Source organism: Bubalus bubalis, chromosome 3 (assembly GCF_019923935.1).
Source record: "Bubalus bubalis isolate 160015118507 breed Murrah chromosome 3, NDDB_SH_1, whole genome shotgun sequence".
NCBI lineage: Eukaryota > Metazoa > Chordata > Mammalia > Artiodactyla > Bovidae > Bubalus > Bubalus bubalis.
In genome coordinates, this window is record NC_059159.1 from 17702338 (window position 1) to 17728222 (window position 25885).

The following is a 25885-nucleotide window of genomic DNA, read 5'->3' on the forward strand; positions in this document are numbered from 1 at the left end:
TCCCCATCCCAGGACACCCTTGGCATTTTTCCTGTGTCCACAGCCGGCCCTCCTTCAGTGTCGTGGAGCTGGGGCAGAGGTGCCCGCACCGACCGGATGGAGAGTGGATGAGACACGACTTCTCAGACTCCAGGCTCCTCTCTCCTTTTACGCCCCGACCCCTTCCTGCGGGTACATCCACCCCGCCCGGAGAGGCAAAACTCCCTGGTTATCGCTTCGTATCCCCATCCTTGCCTCTCCAATCCCCGGATCCTTCAGCCTCCCAGTCCCCCGACAAGCACTACATCAGGTGAGCTCTTACCTGTGGAGGGTGGGCAGGGGGCCGGGAGGCGGGGCGGGGGCGGACCTGGAGAGGTGGCCCCACCCTCAGGGGGCGGGGCAAGTCGGCAGGGCCAATGAGGCGGGGGGCTCGCCGCTCGGGGATGGGTGCCGCCAGCGCCGCTCCCTCCCCACCTCCCCGCTCCGCCCCGCTTGGGTTTAAAGCCCTGCGGGCGGCTGGTGGCTGCGCTGCGAGCGCTGCGCGGCGCGAGGAGATGCAACTGGGCTCCGCGCCGCCGGCATCATGCGCCCCCCGCCCGCGCTGGCCCTGGCCGCGCTCTGCCTGCTGGCGCTGCCCGCCGCCGCCGCCGCCGCCTACTTCGGGTCAGTGCCCGCCGCGCCCCGGCCCGCCTGCCTCCCCCTCCTCCCGCTGCAACAAGGCCAACTTTTCCCTTCCGCTGGCCCCGGCCCCGGCGGGATCTCGAACTCAGACCTTAGTACCCAACCCCATCTCGGGGTGGGAGTTAGTGCCCAGAACTCCTCTGGCTTCCCGGACTGGTCCCGGATCGCACCTTCCAGCGTCCGAACTCTGGTCCCCTTCACCTCCGCTTTTGTCACCCAGTCCTGTCCGAGACCTCATCCCGCCCACTAAGCCGGGTCTCGGATCCCGGCTCAAGCTCCGGGACACTGCAGGCGTCTCGGACCTGGTGCCTGTGCGCCCCGCGCTCCCTGTCCCTGCCCGTCCAAGGAGTCCCTCCCGCGCTCGGACGTCCTCTCCGATCCTCACTTATGCCCTGTCCGTCCCCATCCTGGGCTCTGTCCAGCCACCAATCCTTGCCTGGGGCTCCCTTCACACCTTCTGCCTTAGCCCTGCTGAGCTGAGACCCGGAGGGCTGGCTGGATGAGTAGGGTGGGTTGTTACCGAGATCGGGGGAGGGGATCGCACTGATCCAGAAGGGATGGAGGAACCTTCAGACCGTGCGGAGAGTAGGAGGGAACCGTCTGTAGGGGAAATCCAACCAAATCTCAGACCTGGCGTCAGGTGAATTCTCAGGAGAATGACGAAGAGAGTAAGGGGGAGGTGGTGTACATGATTGGAAAAGGAAGCTCCGAGCTGAGGGTGACATCTGGGGAGAGAATGGGTGGGACCGGGCAGTGTTTGGAGAGCAAGTTACAGGGTAACTGACCCTCCTTCTCTGAACCTGAATTGCAGGGACTTGGTAGAGGAGTTGGGGTCGTGGGTATGAAGGGACTTTCCTGACCTCCCCCCAAAGCCTGCTCTAAATATATACAGTCTTTTTCTTTAAATCATGGCACTTTTTGTGATCCTCACCCAAATCAAGGTGAGGCTTACAGTCTGACCCAAGCAAAGGCAAAAGCAAGCAAGCCAACAAAACCCAAAAAACATAAACCACCAAGCAAGTGACCTGCCAGAGACTGGTCTTATGGACCTGGCAGGGAGGGGCAAATAAGGGTCAGAGAAGGTCTGAGAGGTCCCGCACAGGAATAGGGCTGTGGGCTAATTTCCAGGTCATGACCCCTGGTTAAAACATGCCTTGGCTGTGGGCAATGGCCTCTCTTGAAATATATAGGGGGTGGGGTGGGAGTAATGTCAGCCCAGACCCTAGGGCTCTGGGCTCAGCTTGCTGGGAAAACCACTTAGTCTCTGGCCTCAGTGTCCCATTTTGTACAAAGAAGGGGCTGAACTTGGTGTGACTGAGCCCCTCTATCTGCTCTCTGTCAAGGGCACTGCACATTCATTTTGTTTCCCAATAATTTCAGGCTTGGAAAGGCACTGTTGCTGCCTCAGCAGACAGGATAAAATGGTCATGCACAGTCTCTGGGTTCAATCCCCAATCCATCTACTTGCTAACTGTGTGAGTTTGGCCAAATCACTTAACCTCGCTGTACCTCAGTTTCTTATTTGTAAAATGAGGATAATAGTGCTTATTTGACATGAGTATCATGTGAGTCGGGCTTCCCTTGGGGCTCAGTAGTAAAGAATCCATCTGATCCCCTGGAGAAGATAGTAGCAACCCACTCCAGTATTCTTTCTTGGGAAATTCCATGGACAGAGGAGCCTGGCAGGTCATAGTCCATAAAGTCGCAAAGCAGTCAGACACAACTTCGCGACTAAACAACAGCAAATCATGTGAGTTAGTACATGTAAAGCACTTAGAACAAGGTCTTTGTTGTTGTTTAGACCCTGACCCAGGGTCTCCTGTGTTGCAGGCAGATTCTTTTGCCACCAGGGAAGCCTGAACAGGGTATAGCATATAGTAAATGCACAACTAATGCTACTAATTATTAAGAAGATGAGGTAGAGTGTCTTGATATTTCAGCCCTCACAGGGGTTTCTGAGATGGAATGGAGTGGGGTGGTGGATAAATGGTGCCTGCAGCCTCTTGGATATCAGCTCATTTTCACAATCCTTTTGTTTGCTTGGGCTCAAGGGTTGAGGATGGGGCAAGGGCCAGGTGAGATGGGAGGAGAGGGGCTCCAGGAAGCTGAGACCACCCAGGCTGGTGTGGTTGGAAGGGAAAGGAGTTTGTGGCAGTGCCCAGGGTTAGAATTTGAGGGCTGTAAGCAATGGGGCAGTCTTGGAAATGAAAAGGGAAATCATAGATCAAGCATGAACTGGGGCTGAGATGGATCACATGAGTGTGAGTCCCTCTTCCAAGTTGTGAGCTCCACTGGATATAGCTGGCAAAATGCACTCAAGCCACCATCACCCCAGTCTGGGGAGGAAGACACATTCTCAGAGATTAAGATAAAACGGGGGGTTCGTGCTGTTATGTGTTTGGAGAACAGACAGGAATGAGCCTAAATTCTCCCTGAGGAAGCCCTGTTGTGACTCAGTCAGGCCAGGTTTTCCATCCTACTATTTGAATTTGCTCTCTGGAAGGAATCTGTATCAGTCATTCACACTGTAGTAAGAATAAGAGGTAATGTGCTTCTCCCTTCTCCAGATTATTTGCATTTGAAATCTCATTTCTGACTATAAGATCAAGTGTTTTGTCATCCTGATAAAATAAAATTCAAACATCAGGAGAACAGTTAAGGCCAATCTTCTTGGGGTTTTGTAAATCATAGAATCAGACTTAAGAGTTGGCAGTGACCCTCAAAGTTTCTCTGGTCTAACTCCCTGCTTTAAGCAGGTCATGTATTATTCCTGTTTTTCTGATGAAGGGACCATCATCCCCAAGTCAGTGAACCAGCAGCTGCTTCTGGTGCTTTTGCATGAGTCTAGCACCTAATTCTGGTATTGCTGATAGTATTAGTATCATTAGTATTACAGTTTACAAATAATTTTCTTATTCAGCCCCTCCATCATCTGATCCTCAGACCTATTCTTGATGTATACAGGATGGATGTAAATAGTTTTCAAAAGGAAACTGAGGGTGAGAAAGTTTCAATGACTCACTCTGTGTCACACAGCAAGCTAGTGGGAGAGGCAGCATAGAAATCAGGTCCTGTTGCCAGTCTGGGCTCTTCATCTGACAGAGAGCATTAGCTACCAGAGCTAATACTGTGTGGTCATCCAGGAGAGCCACAGCTGCAAAGGAGTTGCAGAGGGTGAAGTAGGGAGAGGGTTACCCCCCTCTCCTATTTGGCTAACTCTGTTAGACACTCTTGGCTGTTGTGGGTTGGGTGGGGCCCCAACATTCTCTTCTGTCCTCAACAGTGAGATAGGATGCTATGAACTCTGCTCAGGTATCAGGTAGGCTCCCATACATGGCATGATGACAGTGAGATGGGAGGTAGAAAGGTTTGTCCCAACTCCAGACCACTCCTCTGTGCTGTCCATGATCAAGTCACTTGCCTCCAAGGTCTTTAGCATCTGGAGGGCCTAAGGTACCCTAACCAGATGGCTCTGGCTTGGAAGTCTTGGATTGCTCAAGAGTTCATCTTTTGGCTCAGTTGGCTTGGGAATTCTGAAAATATTAACCTCTGTGGTGTTTTATAAATGAATACTCACTGTATTATGTGATAAGCTGAGAATATGATAAGCTTTGTCATCCAATTCAGTCTGTAAGTCATGAATTTTGTGTCCAGAAATAGTTAATGTGGATGCAATTGTTAAAATTGTAGTTGACTCTGGTGCTGCTTTGTGCATGTATGGCCTCTGCACTGCTTGTGTTTACTTCCTGTCTAAGGATGGTATAGATAGGTTTAGGAAAGCACAGTCTTAAGTAGTAGCTCAGATGGTAAAGAATCTGCCTACAGTGCAGGAGACCTGGGTTCGATTCCTGGCTCAGGAAGATCCCTTGGGGAAGGAAATGGCAACCCACTCCAGTATCCTTGCCTGGAGAATCCCATGGACAGAGGAGCCTGGGGGGCTACAGTCCATGGGGTGGGAAAGAGTCAGACATGACTGAGCAACTAACACTGATCGCTGATCTTTGCCTCTTGCCAGCTGTGTGACCTCAGGCACATGTCTTCACCTTTCTGAGCTTTGGGTGATGATAGTACCCATCCTAAAGGCTGGTGTGAGGCTTGAGACAATGAATGAAAGGGTCTGACAGGGTGCCTGGCACATACTAAGTGCTCAGTGCAGGCTCACTCTTGGTGCTGCTGGGATTCTCATTATCTTCTTGGGTTGTAGAGGTGTCATCATTGTGAGGAAGCAAGATACGACCTTAATTTTTTTCAAAACCAACATCACACACAGTGAAATGCATGCATTCTAAGTGCACAATTTGGGTTTTAACGAATGTATGCCCCGTGTAAGCACCACCTCAATTACTATATGGAACTGTATCATCATCTCAAAGGACTCCTCCTGTTCCTTTGCAGTCAACACTCCCCCACCAGCCTCAGGTCACCACTTCCTTGCTTTCTGTCACTTGAGACAGTTTTGCCCATTGTAGAATTTCATATAAATGGAATCATAGGGTATATAGCCTTTTGAGTCTGAATTCTTTTGTGCAAAATAATGTTTTTGAAATTATCCACGTGGTGGCATGTATCAGTAGCACTTTCCCTTTTTTCTTGCCGAGTAGTATTCTATTGTTTGGATGTACCAAATTTGTTTATTCATTCACCAGTTGATGGACATTTGGATTGTTTCCAGTTTGGGGCTCTTCCAAATAAAGCTGCTGTGAACATTCGTGTACATCCCTTTTAGTGGACAGATGTTTTTATTTCTCTTGGATATGTATCTAGGACTGGATTTCTGGATCTTATAAGAAATGGTTGAATAGTATTCCAAAGTGGTTGTACCACTTTACACAGTAATGTATGAGAGTTTGAGTCGCTCCATATTCTTTTCTTCTGTCAGTCTTAATTCTGGTCATTTTAGTGGGTATGTATTGGTGTCTCATTGTTATTTTAATTTGCATTTTTCCACTGATGAATACTGTGCTGAACATTTCTATGTGTACATTCAGCATTTGAATATCTTTTTCATTGAATTATTTGTCTTCTTATTATTGAGTTGTAAGAGCTCTTTACATATTTTGGATTTAAGTCCTTTATCAGAATTTATTGGCAATATTTTATCCCTGTCTGTAGCTTGCCTCTTCATTTTTCTTATTGTTACCTTGCAAAGAAGAAAAATTTTTAAAAACTCTTTCTAGACAGAGGAATTTTATTTATTTATTTTTTGGCCACACCATGCAGCATGTGGGATCTTTCCTGACTAGTGACTGAACCTGTGGCCCCTACATTGGGAGCACAGAGTTTTAACCACTGGACCACCAGGGAAATCCCGGAACCAGTTTTTAATTGTGATGAAGTACAATTTTTGAACTTTTCTTTGTATGGTTTGTGCTTTTTTGTTTCTCTCATTCAAGAAATTTCTGTCCATTAGAGGTTGCAAAGATTTTGTCCTATGTTTTCTTCTAGAAACTTCACAGTTCTAGCCCTTACACTTAGGTCTATGATTTTTTGGGGGGTTAATTTATATGGATGGTGTGAGGTAAGAATGAAGTTTACTGTTTTCCATGTATATATTAACTTGTTACAGCACCATTTGTCAAAAAGGTGATCCTTTCTTTATCGTCATCTTTATTGCAACTCAATTGACCCAATATATGAGGGCTTATTTCTGGACTCGCTATTCTATTTGGTAAGCTTATGGGCATGAACTTGAGCAAACTCCAGGAGATAGTGGAGGATGGGGAAGCCTGGCCTGCTGCAGTCCATGGGGCTGCAAAGAGTTGGACATGACTTTGCAACTGAACACCACCAACAAAGCTTATCTCTGGGCCAGTACCACGGTCTTAATTACTGCCGCTGTGTGGTAAATCTTGAAACCAAGTACTATACATTCTGTCCTTTTTCAAAATTGTTTTGGCCATTCTAGATCCTTTATGTTTCCACATAAATTTTAGTATCAACTTATTGATATCTGTAGGAAGGCCTGCTAGGATTTTGCTTGGGAATGCACTGAATCTGTAAGTCAATTTGCCTTCTGACAATATTGAGTCTATTGGTTTATAAACTGGCCATATCTCTCTCAGGGGAGCTTTTAAAATTTCTTTCAGTAGTGTTTTATAATTTTCAGTGTATGGATCTTACAAACATTTAACAAATTTTTCCTAAGTGTTTTATGTATTTGGATTTTTTTTTGAACAGTGCTAGGAATTGACTGGGTCCTGAGAAAAACAGGGTTAGAGAGAAGAAAGAAAGAAATTTTACTGCTTTGGGGTGGTAGATTGCAAGCCAAACATCACTGATAAGAATCATTGAATTTGGGAAAGGAATTTAGACTAGCTTGTCTCTAGCTCAACTCTAACTCTTGAGAAGCTGGGCTCTAGAGCTGAGGTCAAACCACCCTCCTCCGTGGATGGTGGTGAAGTTTCTGAGGCTGATGGAGGGAAAGAGAGGAAAGAGAAGCAAGGGGTGGGGAGGGACTCCTGGGCTGGAAACTTCTAAGGAAGAGAGGTCCTGGGGCCTTTAGGCTTGTGTGCTCAGGTAGAAGTTGGGCTCAGGAGGAGGTGGGCCAGGTGCTGTGAGGGTCACCCTCACTTTGATATCAGCCTAAGCAGGATGGGACACAGGCTAAGGCCCTGCTTTAGTGTAAGGAGCACTGGACTTGGAATCACATGGATAGAGTGCAAATCCTCCCGCCAACCACTTACTAATGGTGACCTAGGACAAGTCAGTTAGCTGCTCTGACCTCAGTTTTCCCATCTATAAAATGGCTAATCCTTACCTTGTAGGGTTGTTATGAGGGTTTTGTGTATATAAAAGTGCTGAAATGCTATCCACATATATGGACTCCAAGAAATCTAGTGGTCTGTCTTAGAGAATCCCAAGTAGAGGAGCATCTTTTTGACATTTGTTGCTTCCTCTCTTCCTCTTTTATCCCAGTCATTGTATAATTTGAATCCTTCCTATGCCCTTTTTTTCTTTTCATTAATCATTAGGAAGGTTTTAAGTTCTGTGGTTTTATAACATTCTTACAATATCTGAATTTTAAAGATCTTCTCCAGAAATTCTTTTTAAATAAAAAGTTTTATTGGAGAAAAATAGAACCACCACGTACACAGGGAAAAGAGCACAAAAATTCAACTGATACAGAACTGAAAGTCACAACTACCCAATGTTGTTTGCGATTACTTTTCCATTTCTTAAATGGCTTCCCTCAATTTTTAAAATAGTCTTACCAATTTTTTTCAGCTGAAATAGCATCAAAATTGCAAAACATTAAGAGCCTCAGCGAAGGGACCAGCTTTTAAGATAACAAAGGTGCCTCCAAGAGTCTCCTAATAGGACCAATTCTACCGAAAAATTCCTGAAGCACATAACTACTGAGTTTGGTAGAACAGTAGCTCAGAGACCATCAGGGATTAGTTAGAACACTGACTTAGATTAGACGGTCCAGTATGCAGAGAGGGCAAACAAAAAAGCTGCATTTCCCTGTCAGATGAGTTCGTGTAAGAAAACCAAGGAGGTGCTAAGAAAATACAGGCAATGTCTGCTCAAAATAATTAAGGCGGCATTCTAAATACCACATATTATTCGACAACAGTGTGTAAAGTGATGCAATTAGAAAACAGGCAACTTAAAAAAAAATATGGTCACAGGTCCTTGAGAACTCAAGAAAACAATCAATAGCAAACACAAGAGCTGAAAGTCTTCTCAGCTGAGGGTTAGGATCTAGGTATTCTTCCCAATAGCTTCAAATAGTCAAGGAAATAAACTGCTGCAAAAAGCATTATAGCAGTTCTGATTTTTTTAAACCAAAACAAAATTTCTGCTTCTCTTCCAAGATCAATTCCCTTCAAAACTTCAAAGAAAAACAAACAAGGAAGCAAAACAAAACCCCAAATACAAAACCAAAAAACCACTGATGGTAAAGAGAAGCTTTTTACTCACATTATCAATTTGAAAAAAACAATACTTTTGCTGTTTTCCTATGTATGAACAATCCTAGGACATTCCTCTGAAAAGCAGGTGTCCAGTGGCTATGAGAACTCTTTACCTTCAAGCAGCTTTGCAAAGAATAAGATGAGCGTAATACAGAACTTGAAATCCCAATGAGGGGGTGTGTAGGGAAAATGAGGAAGGGTCTAGTTCTATCTAGGGCTTTAAGGAAGTTAAAGTAAGGATGACAGGAAAGACTAATATGCCAACAAAAAGGAGAGTTGCTGCTGCTGCTAAGTTGCTTCAGTCATGTCTGACTCCTAGCGACCCCATGGAATGCAGCCTACCAGGCTCCTCCGTCCATGAGATTTGCCAGGCAAGAGTACTGGTGTGGGGTGCCATTGCCTTCTCCAATGCATGAAAGTGAAAAGTGAAAGTGAAGTCGCTCAGTCGTGTCCGACTCCCAGCGACCCCATGGACTGCAGCCTACCAGGCTCCTCCGTCCATGAGATTTGCCAGGCAAGAGTACTGGAGTGGGGTGCCATTGCCTTCTCCCTTCCTATGCCCTTTATGTGCATAATCTCATTTAACCAAATGACATCCCAGGAGGTAGGTGATGGTGGAATTCTCTTCCTTTAGAGGTGAATAGAGGGGGAAAGCTCAGACAGGCCAAGTGCCTTGCCCAAAGTCACAGAGCTACTGACTGGCAGCACCTAGACTTGAATTCTAGTCTGTTAGAATCCGGAGCCAACTTCTTCATCCCTCTCTCCTGCTGATGCCCAGCTGAGACCTGGGCAGCTCTGACCTTCTGAGTCCTCCACCCTGTAGCCTCTTTCACTTGGCATATGTCATAGGTATCTCTGGCACTACATATCTTCAACTCTAGGTATGTCACCTAATTTTTTATGTGCTCATGTTTCGGATTCATGCATAGCATCCTTTAAGCAGAAGTCTTCGGACTCCATTGTTGGTCAGCTTCCCCCACAATCCCTAGCATTGCCTCCTGGTCCATAGTGAGTGTCGGGGTGGGTAGTCCCCTTTCCTTTCTGCTGACCCTTCCTTGCCCCCTGAACCTCCCTCTCTGCCCTGTCTGTTGACTCTTTCTGCATGGCCCTCTTAGCACAAGCTGCCTGGCCATGACCTGGCCTCTGCCTGGACAGGAACGAGAAGCAAAGCAGCGAGCCCCCGTCAGACTCTGGAAGTCAGCCACACCTGACCTTCCGTGGGAATCCTGGGGGCAGCAGAGATGAGCTGGGGTGGGGGCCAGACACTTCAAGCCCAGACTGTCTCACTGGGAGACTTTCAAAGAGCCAAGAAAAAATCAAACCACCATATTCAGTCAGTCCTGGAAATTCCAAAGAGTCTAGTTTAAGGGTAAGAGCAGAGAAGTTCTGCTTTCCCCATAGTGACCATCCCTTTGAGGCCAGATGCGTATCATATTATTTTTATATTAAAGATTATATGTATACCATGTATCACATAACATCCTTAACAATGTGGGGGGCAGCACCCAGTAATCAGACATGATTATTTTTGCAGAAAAACATCTACGCGTTGAGATAAAGACCATGTGTATTCTCGGTTTAGGTCAAGTCTTGCTGCCACATGAGTTCACCAGAACCATACCAAAAAAACTGTGGTTGTCAGAGCATCCTGGAGTCCTGAATCATGGAAGAAATTTTGTGAGCCTGCAGTAAACTTCCAGACCATCATCATGAGAGGAGGTGCAGATTGAGTTTTAAAGAAATACCTGGGCCAAGTTCTCACTGTGTATCAAGGGAGGCTCTGGCTGACCAAGCATAGCTTGTCCCCAGAAACAGGTTCAGAGGGGCTGAGCTAGTCGGAGGAGCAAGGGTCTGACTGACTGAAGCCAGACTGCCTGGAGATGTGGTATCTGCGAGAGCGCGCACTCCAGTTCCCAGTCTCAGGGCTGGGGAGGGTGTGGCCACAGGGCAGCTCCTTCAAAGCCACGCCCTTCCGGAGCCACGCCCTTTCAGAGCCACGCTCTTCGAGAGCAAGGCTTGAGTTTGGGAAGAGAGCAAGGCTTGAGTTTGGGAAGAGAGCAAGGCTTGAGTTTGGGAAGATTTCGTGCTGGGATTGGGGGTCACTGGGTGACCCCTGCAGCCTGGGACTGAGACAGCAGGGAGGCCAGTGATTTAGGCCTGGAGGGCTGGGAAGAAGCTGAGGAGGAGCCTGGATGTATACTCTCTGCTTGGTCCTCTGAGAGATGTATGCAGTCAGCAGGTGTTGGGCTGGGGCTGGGGGACCTCTGGGGATGAGAAACCAGGACCTCTCCCAAGGGGGTTACAGGCTACTTGGAGAGACTCTCTCTACAGCCCTGAGGAAGAAGGCAAAAAAAGTGTGAACCATGCAGAACTAATGGTGCTATAATCCCCCAAAACTGAGAGAAGTCGGAGAAGTTGGATGGTTAGAGTGGGATGGGGCTGGCAAGTAAGGAGAACTTCTGGAAGAGGCAGACAAGCATCTTAGCCTATTAAAGCTGGATGGGGCCTCAGGATCACCTTTCCCATTCCCTGCATTTTTGAGTCAAGTGTTGAAAAAGGCTGTGGTTATGAGTCCCGGGGATCCATGAGGGCTTTTTGGACAGGGGAAGGCAACCTAGGTAGCGGTCATACCATGAAGAAAGGCATGGAGGTTGGATTACTTTAGCCAAGGCAGGAGGACAAGCAAGAGCCTGGCCTGAGAGGAGGGGCCCTTTGCTACAGCCCTGGTTGGCTCTGCATCCAGGACAGTCCAGCGTGGGAATTTGCACTGGTCCTGCTCTGGAAGACGCTACTCTCTTCCCAAGGAAGCCTCTTACAACTCCACCCATCCCCCGGGGCTGTCCTGACCACTCTGGCCCTCACCAGGCCTATTCGGGGAAGGGTTTGTTGACGAGGTGGAAGTTCCTGCCATCTTTAGAGGGGAGGGGTGTGGAGGGGCGTGGGCCATTCCTGGGTCCTGCTGGCAGGCAAATGGAAGCTGCATGGAACCTGCAGCCTGGGACATCTCCTCCTGGAGCATCTGCAAACAATGTGTGGTTGCGCATGGGGCATTCACCAGGGGCCAAGCTCTCAGGGCCCACAGCCCCACCTGAGCCTGCCTGCCCGCATTGAGGAGGGTGACCACCCAAGAGCCTGCCAAGCTGGTTAGTTGGTCAGCTTACCATGGTTTAAAAAAAACTTGGCAGAAGTCACCCAGCCCATGAGCCAGGTCCCATGGTTGGGGCAGAGCTGGTGGGGGGTTGCTTGCCCCATGGTGATACAGCCTCAGTGACTACTTGCTTTTCTCTGCAGTTGCCACGCTGTGTCTTCCAAACTGTTAATACTCCTCTGCTGGCTCAGGGCTGGGCCTGTGAACCCAAGAAGCTGGGGAAGTTTATCTTAAGCCTTCCAGCCCCCCTTTTCCCTTCCCCTTCCCTTCCTCACCCCAGGCTTCCCCTTTCTCTCTTCTCTTCATGATCCCAGACTCTCTCCTTTTAGCTTCTCTTGTCTAGCAAAGTGCGTTCTCAGGTACTAGCCATATTATATCAGACTGTCACACTTTAGTATGAATTGGCAGTCCACTTCTCTAAGTTTTATTTTTGACTCTTGGCTGAAGAGAAACTCAGTTTTAGACCAGGGTCCTTCTCTCCCTTTAACTGCCCAGGGGGCCTGAGGAGGAGACCTGACCAGGCTTCCATTCATTCTATCCTACCCATCTTGTGGTCCTATCACCCTGGACATTTACTATGATGATGGCTGATTCTGTTTCCCTGAAATATTACATTAAAATGGCAAGCAAAAACTGTCAGTCTTGATAGAAGCAATCAGGAGACCTGGGGTGCAGACCCAGGCTTGCCATTAACTCAGGGTCATCTGAGACAAAAAAAAAACAAAAACAAAAACAAACACAAAACCCTTAGATGAACCTCCAGGGCACCAGAGAAGTCAAAACAGAGACCTATCTACTTGGTAAACCTCTGGCCCTTCCTGCCTGCCCTCAGGAGGTTCTGCCTCCCAGGAGGCATTAGGGCAAAACTTCTGAACTGGGTGATCCTGAAGGGTTTCCCGAGTCCTAGAATGTACTGATTCAAATAATGTACGTTTGGACATGGCCAGGGAACTAGGGGAGATGTTTATCACCCCAGACTTGTGTGGGGCTGGGAGGCCACCCCTCCATAGCCACCATGCCACCTGATTTTACAGTACGTGCCAGGGACAAAGACCCCCTCCTCATCTCCAGCCTGAGCCTGAGTGGAGTGGGAGGGAGACAGGAGGAGGAAGCGGGAAGCATTTCCTCCACAGATGTTGCACCAGCCACGCTCTAAATATCCGAGATTGTTGAGATGCAAAGCAAGCTGGTTGGGCAGGCTGCTTGCTGCCCACTTAGCTCCTGAACACATAGTCCATGATGCCATCCTCCGCAGGCATCCCCCGGAAAACAGGAAGTGGAGTGGTTCTTGGAGAGACAAAGCCCACAGCTGGGCCAGGCTCTTTTCTCTCTGAGCCAGGGGTGGGCTCCAGGGTGGGGCAAGGAGAGGTGTACTGATTCAGTCCTCGAGTTTCTGAGACAGAGAGCTGGGGAGGAAAGGAAGGCTGCGACCCAGACAGGGATGTAGTGAGCAGTCTGGTGGCTTTTGGTTTTCTTTGGCCTGAAGCTGATGCTCCATATTGAAATTTAAATAAATGAGTGAGTGAAAGGAGTGGGGAGAAGGACTTGGAATAAAGGTGGGAAACGGTACCTGCCAAATTTGCCATTAAGGCTGCTCACTAAGAACATCTTCTTGGAGGAGGTATGAGGTGACAGTGAGTCTTGTCAAGGAGAGAGGAATGTGAAGGAGGGAGGGAGGTGCTTCTCAGGAGCATAAACCTCGGGGGCCCCTCAGATGACGGGAGGGGAGAGGAGCCAGGGGTGTTGAGGGTTCCCCCCAACACTGCTCTGAAAAAGGACTGCCTGGAGCCATGTGCCCCTTCCTGGGCCAGACATTGCCCTCACTAACTCTCCCCTTCTGGGAAGAGGTGGGGAGTGTGTGTGTGTGTGTGTGTGTGTGTGTGTGTGTGTGTGTGTGTGTTTAGGGGGCTTAGTGAGGGCAGGAGAGGTGGGCTGAGATATTTGAGATGAAAGCACAAAAGGCCCACTTACCATGCAAATGGCCCTGCAGCGGAAACCTGTTATCAGGAGGATCTAACAGGGTTTTTGAGGGCCAAGGCCAATGCTCCAGGCAGGACAAGGCTTTCCTGGTTCCCAGGTAACTGCCCACAGTTGGCACGGGCCCGGGTGCCAGGCACACCCCCTGGTCCCTCCAGCTAAGGGTCCAGACAGGTTGGCCTTACCCAGCACCCTGGGAACTGCCAGTATTGTCCTGTGGCACCTACCTGCTCACCCACCCACATCCTGGGGGTGGCCTCCTCTGGAACCATCGGACCCTCTCAAGCAGAAACATGGATGGGGGTGGGGGTTGGAAGAACAGAGCCAGGCACTCCCAGTGATGGGAAATGCTCTCCCCCTGCTCGGCCTTCTCCAGCGAGCTTCTGAGAGCTTCCTCCTACCCCCTCGCCGCCCCAGGCCTCCCACTGCAGGCAGGAGGAGCCTGGCTGAGGTCAGGTTTTTACCCTGATGGTGTTAGGAGATCTGATCCGGTCCCTGAGCAGCTACTGATGGTTCTCCCAGGAGCTGAGCTGGTTCAAAGCCTTCTCCTTCCCCTGCCCCCTTGGGGTCTGGGGTCCCTCACAACCTTGAGGTTGTGCAGGCATGTCCCAGCACCCAGCACGGCACCTGGCACATAGCAGATGCTTAAGAATAACACTTACAGGACTTCCCTGGTGGTCAGTGGCTGAGACTCAGAGCTCCCAATGCAGGGGGGCCAGGTTTAATCCCTGGTCATGGAACTAGATCTCGCATGCCACAACAAAGGTTGAAGATCCTGTGTGCTGCAACTAAGACCCAGGAGAGCCAAATACATAATTTTTTTTTTTTTAAAGAAGAATGACACTTCTTGTAAGCTCACTTCTTGTAAGCTCCAATGACCTGGAGCTTACTGTGTGCCAGGCACTGTTCTAAGAGCTTTACAGATGTTAATTCATTTAATCTTCACAATATGCTTAGTTGCTCAGTCCTGTCTGACACTTTGTGACCCCATGGACTGTGGCCTTCCAGGCTCCTCTGTCCATGGGATTCCCCAGGCAAGAGTACTGGAGTGGGTAACCATGCCCTCCTCCAGTGGATCTTCCTGACACAGGTATGGAACCCGGATCTCCTGCATTGCAGGTGGATTCTTTACTGTCTGAGCCACCAGGGAAGCCCAGTCTTCACAACAACCATGTGAAAAGTCCTGTGATGTCTGCATGTCACAGGTGAGGCACAGAGAGGTGAAGCGCCTTGCCCAAGGTGGCACAGCTAGTAAGAGGTGGAGGTGGGATTTGAGCCAAGGCAGTCTGGCTCTGGTCTGGCTTTCCCGCTAGACAAGGTGTGTTTGTTATATAGAATGAGCTTGGGGCTGAGAGGACATCCCTGGGGTCACCAGTGAATGAGGGCAGACCTAGGACCAGACTCCCCAGAGCTAAACAGCCTTGAGGGTCCTTGGATCCCCACACTCTAGGAGATTGTGGGTGATCATTCCAGGGAGAACTTCTAGTTCTGTTCATGGGTTTGGTGGTCCCTGGGGTCCTGTTGGTGCTAGACCAATGCTTCCCCCAAAGCCTGGGGGAAACTGCTTTTGCTTCCTTCAAGGTCATCCCAGATGGAGCAGCTTTAAAAAACAAAAAATAATTATGTATTTATTTATTTGGCTATGTCGGGTCTTAGTTGCTGTGTGTGGGCTCCAGAGCATGGGCTCAGTAGTTGTGGCATATGGGCTTAGTCACTCCACGGCATGTGGGATCCTAGCTCCCTGACCAGGGATGAACCCACATCCTCTGCATTGAAAGGTGGATTCTTAACCACTGGACCCCCAGGGAAATGCCCTAGATGGAGCAGCTTTAGCCAAAACTATGGATGGGGTGAGCCTTGGACAAGGCGAAAGGAGGCAGGGGTGGGAAAGGCTGGGTGATTGCAAGGGGAGCTTGGGGAGGTGGGATGTGAAGTGAAGTCCTGAGGGGAACCCTTGACTTTTTCCCACTTTGGAGGGAGACAAGGTAGCCTGGGAAATGACTGGAGAGTTTCTGGGGTCAAAGCCAATGGCATCTCATTGTGTATGAGTGGGACTTCTGGTCTTATCATCCTGAGCACCAAGGGCCATTGGCTGAGGGCGCAGAGGGCAGAGGGGCACAGGCTGGGGACAAAGAGGAGAAGAGAATGGAGCTGGTCACATGGGGTCACTGCTTTCCTAATGGGACGTGAGAGGCTGCAGTCAGCCTGAGAGAGCCCAACAGGAAACAGGAATGGGGGAGACAGACCAGCTGGGCCAAATCAGGTACAACCGATGAGGGCGGGGTTGTCCTGTGTGGCTCAGGGGCACTTGAGTCAGGCGGGGGCCTGAAGGCACTCTTGTTCCTCAGTCTGGAAGGGCAATTGGCAAGTTCACAGATGATCCATCCTCTGTGCTTCTGTTCTGAACACTGGGCACTTGCTTGGTTGATCGCGTCTGACCTGACCAGGGGGTAGTGTCTTCATTACAACCGCAGGTTTTGTTTTGATGCTTACTTGATCTCTGATTGTTCATCTGAACCTCAAGGAGCTCAACTAACATGTGGGGGATGGAGATTTTTGCAGAAGGGCCTGGTGGATGGGGTTCTCAGGCCTGGGGTGCCAGAAAGGATGGTTTCTTAAAGGAGAACTGATCATGCCCATGGACCCTGGAACAGACTGGAACCTCCAACACCTATAATTCTCCTGAGGTCCAAGAAGAAACCATCTCTAGCAGATACCTTGGCATCCGTAGGGCATGTATTACAGCGTTTACTAGCACTATTTAAGGAAACCAGTTGAAGTATTTTCCAAGTTTAATGTCACAGTACTCTTTCTTCAAAGGAAAAATGATCCCAGACTGCAACATAGAAAACAGATATTGGGTTGGCCAAAAAGGTCGTTCGGGTTTTTCCATAACATCTTACAGTAAAACTTGAACAAACTTTTTGGCCAACCCAGTAAAAGGGAAATTGGGTGGTATGTCTCTCAACTGGCTTTCTAGGCCCTTAAGGGGGTCCCTGAGGCTGTGAGGGGGCACTTTTTGAGAGCAACCCTGGGCAGACCAGAGCCCGGTGTGGCCTGAGGCTCCTGTGCGGTTGACTGCCTTTCCTGACCATTAATCGCTACTAAGTGTCATTACTGCTAATAAAATTAACCGACTTTATACTGGACTCCTGGGGCCATCAATCACAGGGTCAATTACACGAAATTAAAAAAACAAGGAACTGTTGATGGGGGAAAAGGTGTTTGCTGAGCCGAGCTCACAAGGACAGATCAGGGAGTGTGGTACTCCACAGCTGTCAGGAGGTGGGTGATCAGGGATGACACCCTTAATTAGACAAATTGACTCCCAGCCTTGATGTTGTTCTACAGACAGAAGTGTCTCAAGCAAGAACAGTGATGACCGCAGGAAGACTCTGGGGCCAGGGACTGAAAAGCTCCCGAAATTCTCCCTCCCATTCTTACTTCTGCTTCTCTCTCTGTGTTTGAGTCACTTTCTCTCTCTCTTCGGATCAGCTTTCTCTTTGTATCTCCTGAGTTACAAGCCCAGTCACCCAAAGAAAGAGAGAGAAAGCAACTGTGTGCTTGCTCTAAGTCAAATTTCAAATTCCCAGAGAAAGAATGGATTGGCCCAGCTTGGGTCATGTGATCCTCAGTGGTCCAATCAACAGGCCAGAGCAAGGTCACATGGTATAAAATGGCTGACAGGGTAACCATGGCGGTAGAAAGACCAGGTAGGCAGCCAACCCAACAGGTGTCTGCAAGAGTAATTTAAGGGACTTGGTAATAAGCACTCAAAATATGGTAGATATTGGAATTCCCTGGTAGTCCAGGGATAAGGACTCAGCATTTTCACTGCCGGGACCAGCTTCAATCCCTGACTGGGAACTAAAATCCCACAAGCCATGCAGCACAGCCAAAAAAAACCAAAACCATGGTAGATAATATTGTGTAGTAGAATATAAGTTATATAATATAGGTCTCATGATATAAAAATAATATGCAAATGTCATTTGAGACAAACCCTGAAGGATGTGCAGCCCTGTTGGCCCCAAAGTCCCAGCATTTCCTGCTTGTCCTCTTACCTGTCGATCACTACTACAAGGGAGGTCCCAATTTCTGAAACACAAGAACTGCCTGAGCAGAAATTGTCCTTCACACCCACTGCTGGTGTGGGGAGGAAGACATTTGAGGGGCTAGATGGCTGCTGTGCCCTTTGCTCCTGCAGCCCCCAAGCTGCCCTCCACACCGGAGGCTGGTCAGGGTGGGGCCTCCTGGGCTGGAGTTGACATCAGGTTCTGCTCTGGACCTGCCAAGGGTCGAGCTCTAAGGAGGGTTTCCTGCCAGACTGCTGGGAGGGGTTTGGGTGTAGACCTGGTGGACTGGAAATTTACCCATTTGCCCCCAGATTAATGATTAACGGGTCCCTGCCCTCACCCTGTCTGGGAGGGGAGCGCAGGGCCAGGCTGGGCCGGGAGGAGCCTGATAGCATCTGTCTGTACTCAGGAGTTTCGGAGATATGCTCCACACGGGGTTGGCTGCACCTGATGGATTTGGAATCTACGGGTACTCTCTGGGGGCACTTGGGGCCTGGCCAGGACCCACACCCTCCCTGGGGCAGACAGGCAGGGTGTGGCATCCAGCCAGATGTCCTGGCTGGGGCAGGTGGCTCCAAACAGGAGAGCCATGCCCTTGGCTCTGTGGGATGTGGGCTTCTCTGACCACTCAGGGCTTGGCCACAGGGCTTGCCTTGGCTGGTGGTGCTTGAGCACGAGTGACAGGTGTCACATCCAAGCAGGAGCTTAAGAGCCAGCACCTGCTTCCACCTTTGATCTTTTCCCGTGGTTATAAGGCCAGCATATTCCAGAAAGGGGCTGCATCCTGGTTGCTAGATTGATGTATATGTTCCACCCACACCGAGGGCCACGAGGGTCCAGGAAACAGCAGATAACTTGAACTAGGAGAAACATCTCATGGATCGCTTCTGGGGGGATGGAAGGTGAGCTCTGTTTGTAGTCCTCACCTTGCTGCTGATCTGCTGTGAAAAGAGGGCTAGTCATCACCTCTTTGTAAAACCTAAAACCTTTGTTTCCTTATCTGGACAATGGGAAGATTCTGGCCAGGTTAGAGAATAAAGCATCTTGCAAGAGGAAAGAGTTGAGAAACTCCAGCCGGGTGAAAGTGAAACAGCAAATCCAAAACTCTGTGGTTAGTAACTTTTCATACAATCCTCCCAGCAGTGCAGGAGGTGGAGAGGATCACTCTTTCCACTTCCCAGAGGAGAAAAATCAGTCCTTCTGGATGACACAGCTAGGAAGTGACAGTCAAGCCACTGGAACGTGGCAGCCTGACTGAAGCATCCCTGGACTTCAGATACAGCAGAATAAGAAGTCAGGGGCTGATAGCCGGAAGGAAATGCAGCTTCTTCAACTGCATCCACCTGTCAATCCATCCACCCATCCTTCTTTCTTCATCTCTCCATCTTCCCAATCTTCCATCCATTCGGGTATTCCCCAAGTATCTCTTGGTAGCAGACATGGACTGGCCAGATGATTAAAGATCTATGGGGATTGTGGAGACAAGTTAGCTTGGCCTGGTGTTACTTGGGCAGCTACCTAATATAAGGGGGAGAGGGATGCCAGGGCCATTGGCCGGATACCTTCTCAGTGGCTACATTCCTCTGCCACCCCCCCTTAGCAACATGGCTCTCCCTTCCTGGAAGCAGATAATAACTACATGCGGTATTTCCCAAACTGCCCTGATTCTCAGCGCTGCCCAGGGAATGTGGTAAATGTACAGATTCCCAGGCCCTATTCCAGACCAAGAGAAGCAGAACTGTTAAGTATAGATCCTAGGCATCTGTATTTTTTTTTTTGGAGTTTAAAAGAAAAAAGTGTTTTTAATTAAAAAGGTTTTTTGGGGGGGCCATATTATGTGGCATGTGGGATCATAGTTTCCTAACCAGGCATTGAACCCATACCCCCTGTATTGGAAGCATGGAGTCTTAGCCACTGAATTACCAGAAAAGTCCTGGGCATCTGTATTTTAAATAAGCATGCCATATGATTTTTCTGATTTGGCAAGTTTGGGAAACAAGGTGGATAAGAAGAGCAGAGACTTTGGCTTCCAGAAAACTTGAGTTTGAAATCTTGTACTCACCCTTGTTTTAAGCACCTTGGTTTCTTCCTCTGTAAAATGGGGTCAGCCTTCCTCCCAGAAGGCCAAATAATGCAGCCCCCAAGAAGGCCCCCTTCCCCTCACCTGCCCCCCATCCTTAGGGATTGTCATCTTTCACCTTCCATCACAACCCCCAAGGGTCACTGGTCTCCCTTCTCTTGCTCCCTTTAGCCTGACTGGGCGGGAGGTCCTGACGCCCTTCCCCGGGCTGGGCACCGCTGCCCCAGCACAGGGTGGGGCCCACCTGAAGCAGTGTGACCTCCTGAAGTTGTCCCGCCGGCAGAAGCAGCTCTGTCGGCGGGAGCCAGGCCTGGCTGAGACCCTGCAGGATGCCGCACACCTCAGCCTGCTCGAGTGCCAGTTTCAGTTCCGGCATGAGCGCTGGAACTGCAGCCTGGAGGGGAGGACGGGGCTGCTCAAGAGAGGTAGGGAGGAGGGTGGGGAGGAGGGTAGGGAGGAGGGTGAGGAGAAGGCCCCCGGGGAGGAGAACAGGGAGGAGGAGGCTTGAAGCAGGAGGGTGGGGGGGAGAACCGAGAGGAGGAGGGCTGCCTTTCCCACTCCCCAGGCCCCTGTCCCTAGTCCCCGTTGCTTTTATGAACCCAGCTCAGAAACAGGTTGGTCCAACTTGCTCACGCATCACCTTGGAGTCAAGATCAGTGGTTTAGCCCAGCTTTAGCGCTCACCAGGCGCCTAAGTCACTTTTCTCTGCATCTGTGTTTTCATCTGTTCAGTAGAGGAATCAGTCCCCCGTCCGGCCGCCCTGAGAACCTGGGCACACACCCCGTAGGGAACAGGAAGCTCCATTTAGACAGCAACTTGCAGCCTGAGTTTAAGGGGTGGGCGACAGGGCAAGTGCCCTGAACTGTGTCCTTAGGGTAACATGCCCCTCCCTCCAGCCTGTCTATCCTCATCAGAGGGCAGCTCACAGCCCCTGAGCCCACTCTCCTCCTCCCTCCCAATCCCACCCCCCGGCCCGGCCCAGGTTTCAAGGAGACGGCCTTCCTGTATGCGGTGTCCGCAGCCGCCCTCACGCACACTCTGGCCCGGGCCTGCAGCGCTGGCCGCATGGAGCGGTGCACCTGTGATGACTCCCCGGGCCTCGAGAGCCGGCAAGCCTGGCAGTGGGGTGTGTGTGGTGACAACCTCAAGTATAGCACCAAGTTCCTGAACAACTTTCTGGGGCCCAAGAGAGGAAGCAAAGACCTGCGGGCACGGGCAGACGCCCACAACACCCACGTGGGCATCAAGGTGAGTGCATCGCTGGTTGCAGAGCCGGGGAGCCGGGTCTCTAGGAAGCCAGTACCCACCCTACCCCCCTGCAGGACACACACAGAGGCTCTCCAGGATGAACCTCATCCTTTCAACCAGTGTTCCTCGGGCATCTACTCTGGACTGTTGTCAAGTACCAGGTGGGAGCCTGGCTTGGTGAGGCAGGAACGTGTTTGGAGAAGGGTCTCCATTCCAAGCACTGCCCTTCCTGGAGGCCCTAGGAGCCAATGGTGTTTGAAAACTGATCTGGTACAACCCCTGGCCCTCCTCCATTCTACAGATGGGAAGACAGAAAAGGCCCAGAGAGGGGAAGGGACTTAGCTGAGGTCACACAGCAGTGGAAAGCCTGGAGGGTAAAAAGTATCCAGGTCTGTTGGGACCAGGAAGCTGGAAGAAGCTTGGGCTCCATTTCTTTAAGAGACTGAGTTCTGTGTCCTGTGTTCCCATCACTGAGTTGGTGTAAACCAGGGCTGCTGTGTTCAGTTGTGCAAGCTGTCTGCTCCACAGGAACTTTGGGCCCGGGGAGGTGCTGGGGGTGAGATCCAGCCCCCGCTGCTCTCACGAAGGTGAGACAGTCCTCAGACTGTCTCTGCCCAGGAGAAGGGGCTCCTAGAGCTAGTTTGCACTAATGTGCCACATGGGCCAGCTTGAGTTTTAGCTGCCTGCCTCATGTGGGCCTCCCCTGTCTCTCTCCCATCCTCCTGCGGCTCCCCGGCCACAGTTGGCGCTCTGGGGGCTGCGGCCTGGAGGCCCCTGACCACGCCTCCCTCCTGCCTCTCCTCGCAGGCCGTGAAGAGTGGCCTCCGGACCACGTGTAAGTGCCACGGCGTGTCAGGCTCCTGCGCCGTGCGCACCTGCTGGAAGCAGCTGTCCCCGTTCCGCGACACAGGCCAGGTGCTGAAGCTGCGCTACGACTCAGCCGTCAAGGTGTCCAGTGCCAGCAATGAGGCCTTGGGCCGCTTGGAGCTGTGGGCACCAGCCAGACCAGGCAGCCCCAGCAAGGGCCCGGCTCCGCGGCCTGGGGACCTGGTCTACATGGAGGACTCACCCAGTTTCTGCCGGCCCAGCAAGTACTCGCCTGGCACAGGGGGCAGGGTGTGCTCCCGCGAGGCCAGCTGTAGCAGCCTGTGCTGCGGGCGCGGCTACGACACCCAGAGCCGCCTGGCGGCCTTCTCCTGCCACTGCCAGGTGCAGTGGTGCTGCTACGTGGAGTGCCAGCAGTGTGTGCGGGAGGAGCTTGTATACACCTGTAAGCACTAGGCCCGCTGCCCAGTGTGCCAGCCAGGCGCTGCCAGGACTTCCCATGGCACCGGGCCACCTCCAGGCCACCCGGCTGTCCAGCCGCTCCCCCCCAACCCCTGCTCCCGCCAACCCGGGCAGGAGCACGTGTCATGCGCATGATCACCCACGTGCGTGCCAGCACACTCATGTGCCTCTCCCCATTGGCTCCCATCAGGCTTCCCCTCTCTCAGCTCTCAGCAAGGAGAGCCCCACCCCTGAACCTGAGGGTCCCCAGCCTGGTTGAGGACTTGGAGCAGGAGGGCAGAGTGGAAAGGATGTGGAGGGAACTAAGGGAGACCCAGAGGAGGGCAGGACTGAGGTTTTAGAGAAGAGAGAGAGTACATCTCGCCATCACGAATCCTGGGATTAGTGGCCTAAAGCCAGCCAGAGGTTGGGAGGTGAACTTCTGGGCCAAGAAGGCCCAGGGAGGCAGGGCCAGCTGGAAGCTAAGGCTGGAATCTGGCTGGGATGGGTCAGGTCAGCCCTCAGGCCCCACCCAGGTGATAGTCAACTCCGGGGGTCATACGCCTTCATTTCCCCACCCTGGAGCTTTGCTGTGCTAGAGATGGGAGGAAAGGCCAGGTGGTTGGAGCCGTTGGTCTGGAGAAAGGAAAGCAGGAGTCAGCTATGTGCCCTGGATCCTTGTGATTTGGTTTTTAAAATATGCCTCCACCAGCCCTCATTCTCACCTTGAGAGCTGAGTAATCCATGCCCAACCAGCGCTGCTCAGTAAAAACACCAGTGGACGCGAGCCCAGTAGAAGAGCCAGTCCCCAGGGTGAGGCTCAGATAGTACACCGAGGTTGCCCAGGGAGATAGAGACCCCCTCAGTTTCTCAGCACCCCCATGAGCCCACTTGGGTCAACTCCCAGTGGCTGGGGTCGCCCTGTGCGGTGAGGCCCTGCACAGCTGGCGTGATATACGAGAGCTGGTGTATGAGTTTTGATTCGGTTACATTTCTACTTCTGTGGCTACTCATCTAATTAAGGCTTTTGCTTGGGCAGGAGTTATGAACATGGGAAGTGTTTGCTAAGCTGGGCTCTTTGGGGGCCCCTTTCATTTACTAAGGGCCCTCCACCTTGGCTTTTACCTGAGGAAGAGAAGTGGCTGCTAATTCCTTCCGATACTGTGGACATTTCCAGGGCTACCTACTAAGGCCCTGGGAGGGAGGCGAGAGGAGCTGGTACTACCCATGGGTACACACAGGGCTCCCCACTCCAACATGCAGGCACGCCCCTGGGACTTGCCAGGCAGGCATGCCCCTGGGACCTGCCAGGCTGAGGGCTCTCATTCAGCGGCACACACCTCTCTGGATCAGGATGCAGACCTTGCAGGGGTCACTTTGCTGGAAGCCATGTGCTTTCCCAGAGCAGGGCCTGATGCCAGCCGGGAGGAAGTGACCTCCTTCGGGACGCCCTTGGCTGCCCTGCCGGCCCTGCCGCGCCCTCTGTCAGCTTCCTTTCTCCCTGAACCCAGAGTTGCTGACCCTTTGCCGGGACAGGAAACTTCAGAATCAGCCAAGTGCTGAGAAACCGTCTGTGCAAGCCCCAGGAAGCAGCTCCTGGGGGCTCCCTGTGATCTCTGAGGGCAAGGAGACCCTGCCCTGTCTTCGGTGGATCATGCAGCCTCCTGAGGGATGCTGGAAGGATCTTTGGCTGCAGAGGCTCTGATGAAAAGCCCTACTGACCTGAGACCCCTCCCGAGAGTGACTTTGCTCACCCAAGCAGCAGGCCCACATCTTGGCAAGAAGAGAAGAAGGAGAAAGGGCTGTCTCCCCAGTTCCCTCCACGTCTCCATTGCATGAAGACTTTCTTTCTGCCTGCCCAATCCATCCTTATGAGACCCAAGCTCTGCCTCTACCATGGCTCACCCTGAGGCATGAGGCAGCAGGAAGAGGGAGCCTGATCCTCCGAAATGCCATTTGCACCCCAGGCCCACGGCCAGCAGTGCAGGAGTGGCAGGAAGATAAAGGGTAGACTCCGAGGGACTGAGGCCACGGCCGGCCAGTAACACTGACCCAGCCCAGGATGATGAGGTTCAGGGTCCCTCAGCCTCTCAGGTCCTCGCTGTCCAGCTGTCTCTCCTCTCCTCCTCCCCTGCTCCCACCCCTTTCTCTTCCAATTGCCCCCAAAGGTCCATCTCAGCCCAACTGGGGCCCCTGGGACCAGTGGCCACTGACCACTCATTCTATAGCATTAAGGGAAACATTCACAGGGTATTTTTTGTCTACCTCGCATATATATAGAGTTTTTAGGGCAAAAGAAAATAATTTATATAGCTAAGATATATATGAGAGAATATTTATGTTATTTATATAGTTTCTATATTTTATGGGCAGCATCTGTGGGGGTTGTGTATTCTGCTGGAAGCCTGTGTGTATCTGGGGAAATACAGCTGGCGTGATTGGGGTCCCCACGAACTGGACACCAGGTGGCCAGGGAAGAGATCTGGTGGACTCCATGTCCCTTGGCTGGCTCTGTCCTGGAGCTGGTGAGCAGCATCTTCTCTGAGCACGAACTCCGACGGGCTTCATCCGATCCTCCTTGTGAAGTCGTTGTATATTCTCAGCTCTTCCGGGTCCCAGGCCCCTGCTTCTGCTCTGGAAAAACTGTCCTGCTTATGATAATAATGATAACAAGGATGACCACACTTGGCATTTGTAAAGCACTTTTGATCTCCGGAACGACTTTGGTCCCTCTAGTCTCCCTCGATTCCCCATTCTCCCTATGAGGTAGGTGCAGCCACATCACGACCCATTTTGCATATGCCGCTGAGAGGTGGAGGGCTGTGCTCGAAGTCACACTGAAGAGGTCCTTTCACTGAATATTTCCTGAGCGTCGACATGGGCCAAGTGACGGGAGCTGATCTATCCTGGACCTGGGAGCCCCAAAGTCTGGATACACCCAACCCCAAGAACCCAGGGAAATGGCTGCTCCCCCAGGCTTGTGTGACCCTGCCTCTTGGATCTAGACAGCATGTCAGCATTTTCTGTGTCTCAGGGGTTGGGACTGCCTGAGGGGCCTGGAGAGTTGAGGACCCCATGGAGGCCACTCCAGGGGCTCCACCGGGCCCTCCCTCCCTTTGCCCACACCACCTGAGAGGGTTTGGCTGTACTGAGGGCCCCTCCCAGCCCAAAGATGGGTTTTATTTGCTCTCGTTTGTGTTTTTCTTTTCTTTTTTTTGGCCACACTGCACAACCTGTGGGATCTTAGTTCCCCCATCAGGGATCGAACCCTTGCCTCCTCCACTGGAAGCACAGAGTCTTAACCACTGGACTGCCAGGGAAGTCCCTGTGTTTTTCCTTTACAAGTGATTTGTTTTCCTTTGGATTTCTGGTTTCTTTTGTAAAATCAGCTGCACGGGCATGCTGGTCCTTCATTCCCACCCTGCCCACAGTCAACTGGAGAGAGGGAGCCCTATTAGACAGGATACATGGGGGCTCCCTAGTTTGCCAAGTACGCCTCAACACACACACCTCA

The 25885-nt window shown here is 51.2% G+C and overlaps 1 protein-coding gene across 1 annotated transcript; it reads left to right on the plus strand.

The window, feature by feature from the left end:
* The first annotated feature begins 402 nt into the window (after positions 1-402).
* On the plus strand, positions 403-25557 carry WNT9B (Wnt family member 9B). The gene is made up of 4 exons (XM_025279917.3): positions 403-642; positions 20029-20282; positions 20840-21105; positions 21913-25557. Exons 1-4 carry the CDS (start codon positions 563-565, stop codon positions 22384-22386), a joined length of 1074 nt encoding a protein of 357 aa, XP_025135702.3. The 5' UTR covers positions 403-562; the 3' UTR covers positions 22387-25557.
* The last annotated feature ends 328 nt before the right edge of the window (positions 25558-25885 follow it).

Coding starts and splice junctions, on each gene's coding strand:
- WNT9B (XM_025279917.3), top strand. CDS start 563: ATGCGCCCCCCGCCCGCGCTGGCCCTGGCCGCGCTCTGCCTGCTGGCG. Junction 643..20,028: donor GCCGCCGCCGCCTACTTCGG/GTCAGTGCCCGC, acceptor TGCTCCCTTTAG/CCTGACTGGGCGGGAGGTCC. Junction 20,283..20,839: donor GACGGGGCTGCTCAAGAGAG/GTAGGGAGGAGG, acceptor GGCCCGGCCCAG/GTTTCAAGGAGACGGCCTTC.